This window comes from Bufo gargarizans, chromosome 2 (assembly GCF_014858855.1).
Source record: "Bufo gargarizans isolate SCDJY-AF-19 chromosome 2, ASM1485885v1, whole genome shotgun sequence".
Taxonomy (NCBI): domain Eukaryota; kingdom Metazoa; phylum Chordata; class Amphibia; order Anura; family Bufonidae; genus Bufo; species Bufo gargarizans.
Genome location: NC_058081.1, coordinates 600,868,522 through 600,877,534, shown reverse-complemented (window position 1 = coordinate 600,877,534; position 9,013 = coordinate 600,868,522). Strand labels below are relative to the sequence as shown.

Here is a 9,013-nt window from a genome sequence, read left to right as displayed (position 1 = left end):
ACATTTAGATCACTGCAGGTTTGGTTGACCATCATCCCACCTAGTTTTCTTTGGATTCTTTTGATGGACTATGTATGAGATTTACAATAACCAAAATACACTCACCTAAAGAATTATTAGGAACACCTGTTCTATTTCTCATTAATGCGATTATCTAGTCAACCAATCACATGGCAGTTGCCTCAATGCATGTAGGGTTGTGGTCCTGGTCAAGACAATCTCCTGAACTCCAAACTGAATGTCAGAATGGGAAAGAAAGGTGGGCTACAACAGCAGAAGACCCCACCGGGTACCACTCATCTCCACTACAAATAGGAAAAAGAGGCTACAATTTGCACGAGCTCACCAAAATTGGACTGTTGAAGACTGGAAAAATGTTGCCTGGTCTGATGAGTCTCGATTTCTGTTGAGACATTCAAATGGTAGAGTCCGAATTTGGCGTAAACAGAATGAGAACATGCATTCATCATGCCTTGTTACCACTGTGCAGGCTGGTGGTGGTGGTGTAATGGTGTGGGGGATGTTTTCTGGGCACACTTCAGGCCCCTTAGTGCCAATTGGCCATCGTTTAAATGCCACGGGCTACCTGAGCATTGTTTCTGACCATGTCCATCCCTTCATGACCACCATGTACCCATCCTCTGATGGCTACTTCCAGCAGGATACTGCACCATGTCACAAAGCTCGAATCATTTCAAATTGGTTTCTTGAACATGACAATGAGTTCACTGTACTAAAATGGCCCCCACAGTCACCAGATCTCAACCCAATAGGGCATCTTTGGGATGTGGTGGAACGGGAGCATCATGCCCTGGATGTGCATCCCTCAAATCTCCATCAACTGGAAGATGCTATCCTATCAATATGGGCCAACATTTCTAAAGAATGCTATCAGCACCTTGTTGAATCAATGCCACGTAGAATTAAGGCAGTTCTGAAGGCAAAAGGGGGTCCAACACTTTATTGGTATGGTGTTCCTAATAATTCTTTAGGTGAGTGTATATTATTATTGTAGTCATCATAATATTGTATAAGCTACCACTTGGATTTTATCTATTTATTTTATGTATTATTATTAAATTCTACTGGTTGCAGTACTACAGAGAGTGCCCCACTATATTTTATTTTTATACATTTTACTCTCTGTCAGATTGGGTGTTATCTGTCAGTAGGAGCACCTCTAAGTGATTCCTCGTCTCTCGTGTGCGACATATTTCTAAATTATATTCTACATAATAAATGCCATTTGCTGGAGTAAGACAACCTCTAATTGTGCCCTAACCAAAGCCTGAGCATTTTAGATGCAGTAATGTGCTTACATACTGTATAGACATAGGACAGTACATAAAAAAATAGTCAAAAGGACTAAAAAGTTTCAAAAGTATAAATAATTAAAAATGCATGCTGCAATGTAAACTAATATAAAAACATTTAAAAAATAAATATAAATCAATTTTATTTAAAGTGACAAAAATATATACTTATTATATAACTCATTTGTCTTTACTATTACAATATACAGTAATAATATCCTCTATTTTAACAGTGAACAGCATAAAAAATGAAAAAGACAAAGCAGAAATGCTTTTGAATGCCCCCATACTAAAATTTTTATATAAATTAAAATCTATCATTAACCAAAACTGATTCCTAAAAGTATATACGACTTGTCCTGCGAAATAGGCCTTAAATACAGTAGTTATGTAACCTTAAAAATAAAGTTTACAACTAGAGATGGCATTGCGGTTCGCCTGACATTCGCGCCCGCCATATTCTTTTACATTGTGAAGAACTTTGACCCATGACACATCCATCAGGTGGTACAGGACAGCCAATTGAGACGTTTCAGCACATGGACATACCCCCTACCTTATAAATAAACCTGAACCGGCTGCCATTTTACATTTAGTCTTTTGCCAGTGTAGGTAGAGGTTGCTGTGTGGAGCAGGGCAGACTTTTAGGGACACTAAACGCTAGTTAATAGGGCCAAAAAAGTCCTTTTAAGGACTGGTATAGGTGTGCTATTGATAGGTGTGACTTACCGAGGGGTGTAATCTACTTATAATATACTTTCTAGCATGGAAAGTATATTATAGTGCCATTGTATTGTGCAGCAGTTGTGTGCGGTTCTGCTGCGATACTGCAGCCACACAGAGGGACCTACGCTATTGAAACAAATAATTGTGATAGGTGTGATTTACCAGTTGCCCTCCAAAAAAACTGATTGAGGCAGGGGTGTGATATACCAGTAATATACTTTCTATATAGTGCATTTGGGTAGTGCAGCAGTAGTTTGCGATTCTGCTGCATTACAGCATCTACACAGAGTGACAAATGCTATTGGATGTAGCTGTGTTCAGAATTAAGCAATTACATTTAAAATCATGTTAAATAGGAGTCAGCATACACCTGCCATCATTTAAAGTGCCTCTGATTAACCCCAGATAAAGTTCAGCTGCTCTAGTTGGTCTTTCCTGAAATTTTCATAGTCGCATCCCACAGCAAAAGCCATGGTCCATAGAGAGCTTCCAGAGCATCAGAGGGATCTCATTGCTAAAAGGTATCAGTCAGGAGAAGGGTACAAAAGAATTTCCAAGGCATTAGATATACCATGGAACACAGTGAAGACAGTCATCATCAAGGAGAGAAATATGGCACAACAGTGACATTAACAAGTACTGGACGTCTGTCACGGACGGTGTACAGGAAACAAGACAAAGCAACATGCATATATGACTCACTGGATCCAAAGCTAAGGAACCAAAAGGGACACCCCTGCACAAGACCTGAGACTTTCCCTGGCTGCTCAGCCTATGCAAAGATCCCAGGGGTGGATGGTTGCATATCCACGTACCTCGACTATATAACCCCTGAACACCCTACAATAGTGAGGGGACACGACCACCGGCTCCCTACACCAGACACGGAGGGAGTCAGGGTCACCTGGGATCCAGCAAACAGAAAATAACAGATAAATGTTCAGCACTTAACTTTGTAGCAGACTGGAAAACAGGATAAGCATGCACACACACTCCAGGAAGTAGTATAAGCCGCCCAGTAATGCATTATGGGGAGGAATTTAAAGGGAAGCAATCAGTCCAACTACATGACAGCTGAGAGAGGTTAACGAGATGAGGAACTGAACAGCACAATAAAGAAAACTCAAGGAGGAGGTTCTGAAAGGCTTCTGTCAGAGCTTCTCAGCTGTCTGGTTGTGACAACGTCCCTCCAAAATTGATGAAAAGACAAGAAGAAAACTGGTCTTGGAGGCTACCAAGAGGCCTACAGCAACATTAAAGGAGCTGCAGGAATATCTGGCAAGTACTGGCTGTGTGGTACATGTGACAACAATCTCCCGTATTCTTCATATGTCTGGGCTATGGGGTAGAGTGGCAAGACGAAAGCCTTTTCTTACGAAAAAAAACATTCAAGCCAAGCTACATTTTTCAAAAACACATCTGAAGTCTCCCAAAAGCATGTGGGAAAAGGTGTTTTGGTCTGATGAAACCAAGGTTGAACTTTTTGGCCATAATTCCAAAAGCTATGTTTGGCGTAAAAACAACACTGCTCATCCCGAAAAGAACACCATACCCACAGTGAAGCATGGTGGTGGCAGCATCATGCCAAGGGGTTGTTTTTCTTCAGCTGGAACCTGAGTTAAGCTAGAGGGAATTATGAACAGTTTCAAATACCAGTCAATATTGGCAAAAAACCTTCAGGCTTCTGCTAGAAAGCTGAACATGAAGAGGAACTTCATCTTTCAGCATGACAACGACCCAAAGCATACATCCAAATCAACAAAGGAATGGCTTGACCAGAAGAAGATTAAAGTTTTGTAATGCCCAGCCAGAGCCCAGACCTCAATCTTATTGAAAATCTGTGGGGTGATCTGAAGAGGGCTATGCACAGGAGATGCTCTCGTCAATCTGACAGATTTGGAGTGTTTTTGCAAAGAAGAGTGGGCAAATCTTGCCAAGTCAAAATGTGCCATGCTGATAGACTCATACCCAAAAAGACTGAGTGCTGTAATAAAATCAAAAGGTGCTTCAACAAAGTATTAGTTTAAGGGTGTGCACACTTATGCAACCATATTATTTTATTTTAATATTATTTCTTTCCTCTACCTTTAAAGATTTCAGTTTGTTTTTCAATTGAGTGGTACAGTTTATAGGTCACATTAAAGGTGGAAAATTATCTTTGTATCATTTTAACAGGGGGGTGTGTGAGACTTTTTATATCCACTATATATTCTCAGATCACTTCTGCAGTTATTTCTGGTGAAAGCGTATAGGGGCGTATTTCAGTACTACAAGAAAAATATATTCTCAGTTCACTGTTGCAGTTATATCTGGTAAAGCCTTTACTGGCGTATAGCAGTAGATAAAGAAATACACATTCGCCATTCGCTGATGCACTTATATTTTAAAAAACATTTATTGACGTATATCAGTAGAAAAATAAAAATATATTCAGCTTTCACTGTTGCAGTTATATGAGGTAAAGCCTTTAGTGGCGTATTTCTGTACAAAAATCAAGATATATTCAGCGTTCCGTGCTGCAGTTATATGTGGGAAAGTCCTTTTTGCGGTATGGACTGAATTACGTTGTGTTAAAATTTAGGATTTACGTTTCACATACTGCACACTAACATTACGACGTCCATAAGAGCGACACACCAATACAGGTGAATACACTATGCACTAACCCTGCACAAAAATGCTAAATAATTCACACCAGCCCGCATCTATCTACGATATTGCTTACTGGACACTACGGGCACTTTTCTGCAGCACAGAAACCGCATGAGGTCCACTTCTCGCTCTTCCAGCGCGGACCTACTTCCTCCTCTACGTCCCATTCACTTCAGAAAATATCTTGTATTCAGCGTTAAGCGCTGCACTTATATGCGCTAAAATCTCTTTTGAAATATTTGGTTATTAAAAATCTTTTGTGAATTATTTTGGTGGAAATAAAAATTTCCACCTCCTCCATTAACTTCCTCATCTCTTCATTAACATCGGAAACACTAACCTTACACACACACACACACACACACACACACCCCAGAAAAACTGACAAACAGAAACACAATTAGATGGAGGAATGGTCCAAAATTCCTCCTTAGCACTGTGAAAATCTTATTTACAGCTGTAAGAGACATTTAGTAGAGGTGATTGGGAGATTTTCAGGTTATTAAATTCAATGGTTCACTTACTTTTTCTTCTTGCCCTGTGGGTGTTTGCTTTCAGTTAAAGACATGAACAGTACAGCTGTTTGTGTATCATTCGTTTAGTTTGATAGTTTTTGCCTATAGTTAACACTTAGAAATTAGACCATAAGTATTGTGTTCTCATTTACTTTTACTTTCCATTCCTTGTTTTCCTTTATGAAAAAAAAAACTACATTGGAGTCTATAACTCAGTGTAAAGTCTCTCCAAGGCTTCTTTTAATTGACTATGGATGGATGACAACTACTTCCAGTGTCAGAAACCAAAGACAGGACAAATCATCTGGGTTTAGAGAAAAACTGCATAACAGCTCATGGGCACTTATTTGCTGGTGGTTTCTTTAAGGGGTTATTGCCTCCTCTAATAAAACCTGCATGATTTGTGACACTTAATAAAATTGCAGTTGTACCAGGACTAGAGATGGCCTTGCGGTTCGCCCGGCGGTCGTTTCCCGCCATATTCTTTTACATTGTCAAGACCTTTGACCCATGACACATCCATCAGGTGGTACAGGACAGCCAATTGAGACGTTTCAGCACATGGACATACCCCCTACCTTATAAATAAACCCGATCTGGCCGCCATTTTACATTCAGTGTTTTGCCAGTGTAGGGAGAGGTTGCTGTGTGGAGCAGGGACAGGCTGTTAGGGACACCAAACGCTAGCTAATAGGGCCACAAAAGTCCTTTTAAGGACTGGTATAGGTGTGCTATCAATATGTGTGATACACAGAGGGGTGCGATATACTTATAATATACAGTACTTTTATAATGAATCAAAAACACATAGATCTATATAGTGATCACCTGGAAGTCAGGGGGCTAGGGGCTTACTAGGGCCATTTTTATATAGGGTAAGGTTACGGATGGGGTAGCTCTTATCAGGGCGGGTGGTCTGTAGTTAGGCTATCAGGGCCAGAATAGCACCCCCCTGTAGGGCAATATCAGGGACAGTTCTTTGCCCACCCTGTCCTTCAATACCACATCATCATCTAGCCCAGGGATAGATGTGTTTTGCTTTCCCTCCAGGATTCATCGATGTGCACTGGAACCCCCTGGATTGTGGTAGGACATATGCTTTCTGATTTGGTACCTCCGAACACCTGATTTAGAGCCGCCGAGCACTTGTTACTGCCTACCACATCTATGCTTTTTGCTTAACTTTAATAATTTTATTTATTTTCATTTTGAGGGATATCTTTTCCATTCACATGTCCGCAAAATGGGTCCGCATCCGTTCTGCATTTTTTCGGAACGGTTGCAGACCCATTCATTTTCAATGGGGCCGGAATGTGCTGTCCGCATCCACAATTGCAGACAAGATTAGGCATTTTCTATTATAGTGTCGGCGATGTGCGGTCCGCAAATTGCGGAATGCGCATTGCCGGTGTCCGTGTTTTGCGGATCCGCAAAACACTTACCGACGTGTGAATGGACCTTCATAGTAACATTATTAAAGGTTACGTTTTTTCTTTATGTATATTCTAATGGATTGCCTTCCTTGTACAATGTTATAATATACTTTCTATGTAAGTATATTATAGTGCATTTGCATTGTGCGGCAGTTGTGTGCGGTTCTGCTGCGATACTGCAGGTATATAGAGGGACAAGTGTTATTGGAACAAATAATTTCTACTGGTGTGATATACCAGTCGCCCCCCAAAAAACTGATTGAAGCGGGGTGTTATATACCAATATACTTTCTTTATAATGCATTTGGGTACTTTATAGTGCATTTGCGCATACGCATACGTGAAAATTACATTGCCGATATTTCGCATTAAAAAAAATTATGGACATGGTGATCGCAAATTCGAATAATACATCTGGTATGTCACTGTCCATGTTGTGGGACTATTTGTGCACCTCTAGTAATTATTTCTTGGCTGCAAATATGGGCTGAAGGTTTTTCAGGTCCGCCTGCAATTAAAATGAATGGGACCCGCCGCGAACTTGCGGTTCGCGCAATCCCGTTCGCGAACTGTCCCAGCAGATGTTCATCCATCACTAACCAGGACCATAATATTGCCCAAATGTTTCCTCTTGGAAACCATCACAGGAGACCTTGTGATAATAGCAAAAAGTTTATACACATATTAAATGCAACACTGGGTGAATTACCAGGTAGGATTTTTATTCTGGTCAAACTTAGACCTCAACTGTATTTCAAGCAAATCAAAAGTTTTTTAAAAGCTTTTTTTATTTCCTGGTTTCTCAAGCCATATATGACAGGGTTAGCTAAAGGTACAATGATAGCAAAGGTGACACCTACAGACCGGTTGTAGGCTGGGGAATAGGACTTAGCTATACGTATATACATGAAACCAATGCTGCCAAAAAATAACACAACAAAAGTAAGATGAGCTCCACATGTAGAGAAGGCCTTCTGGCGACCACCCTTAGACTTAATCTTCAGGATATTGAATACAATCTTCACATAAGAAAGGAGAACACACAAAAAATTTAGCATGATCAAAGAGCTGAGGGCAGACTCCACCATTTTAAGTAATCTGGTGTCTGAACATGCTAAATCAATGATAGGAGGAAAATCACAGAAAACATTCTCTATTTGATTTGGACCACAGAAAGTAAGATGTGAGATTAAAATTGTCTCCACAACTGGAGAATATAATGACCACAGAAGACATACAATAACTAATTTTATAAAGAAGCCAAAGGTCATAATGGTAGAGTATCGTAATGGCTTGCAGATGGCCAGATAGCGGTCATAGGCCATTAGTGTGAGCACGTAACATTCAGCAACTCCCAGCACATGCAGGAAATAAGCTTGTAAGAGGCAATCAGTGAAAGATGTCCTTTTCTTCTGGGCCAAAAGATGGGCCAACATTTTAGGGATAGTAACGGCTGTATAACAGATTTCTATACAGGATAAAGTCCCTATGAAGAAGTACATAGGTAATTGGAGACTGGGCTCCAGTAAGATCAAGAGTAATATCAGCATATTACCAAAAACTATAAATAAGTAGATGAGAAGTAACACCATGAAGGATAAGCTTTGGAGATGTTGTTGGTCTTGAAATCCAGATAAAATTATTTCTTGAATTTGGCTGGCATTTTTGTACATTCTATACTGTGCAAATTCCCTGTAAATTAGAAATATATGAGGTGGTTCAATGAATTTACAGTAAACTGATGGTAACACCAATTGAAAAAACTTTATACAGTATATTGAATACATGCGGTTTACTCATTATTAGAGATGAGCGAATTTCAAATTTAGAAATTCGTTTTTGCTTTGTGTTGTGGTATTTACTGAATTCCATTATGGATTCCGTTACCACGGACCATGACGCAATTTCATGACGGAATGCATAGCAGAATGCCTTTAGAGGCATTCCGTTATTCATTCCGTCATAATAGAAGTCTATGGGCTGCATAACGGAACCGCCCTGTTTCCGTTGTGCAGGGGAGTCTCCAGCTGATACCTGCGATTGTACTAAGGGTTGCCAACCTTACCAGCTAAAAATACTGACCAAGTTTACATGGTAAAAAGAAGATGTGGCCGTGCCGTGTAATCACGATTTGCTGCCGGCAAACAATAATTCAGTATGGAGACAAGTGATGGCATTAGCGATGCCCTCTTATGTGTCCCAACACAGTATAATGCCCTCCCACAGTATAATTCCCCCTTATGTGCCCCCACACAGTATAATGCCACCTTATGTGCCCCAACACAGTATAATTCCGCCTTATGTGTCCTCCACACAGTATAATGCCCCATTTTTCCCCCCACATAGTATAGTGCCCTCTTATGTGCCACCACAC

General features: G+C 40.3%; 1 protein-coding gene across 1 annotated transcript; it reads right to left on the bottom strand.

Moving 5' to 3' along the window:
• Nucleotides 1–7,382: 7,382 nt before the first annotated feature.
• Nucleotides 7,383–8,312, bottom strand: LOC122926189 (olfactory receptor 6N1-like). Its single transcript, XM_044277570.1, has one exon. The coding sequence runs from the start codon at nt 8,310–8,312 to the stop codon at nt 7,383–7,385; it is 930 nt and encodes a 309-aa protein (XP_044133505.1).
• Nucleotides 8,313–9,013: the final 701 nt, after the last annotated feature.

Coding starts and splice junctions, on each gene's coding strand:
- LOC122926189 (XM_044277570.1), bottom strand. CDS start 8,312: ATGTACAAAAATGCCAGCCAAATTCAAGAAATAATTTTATCTGGATTT.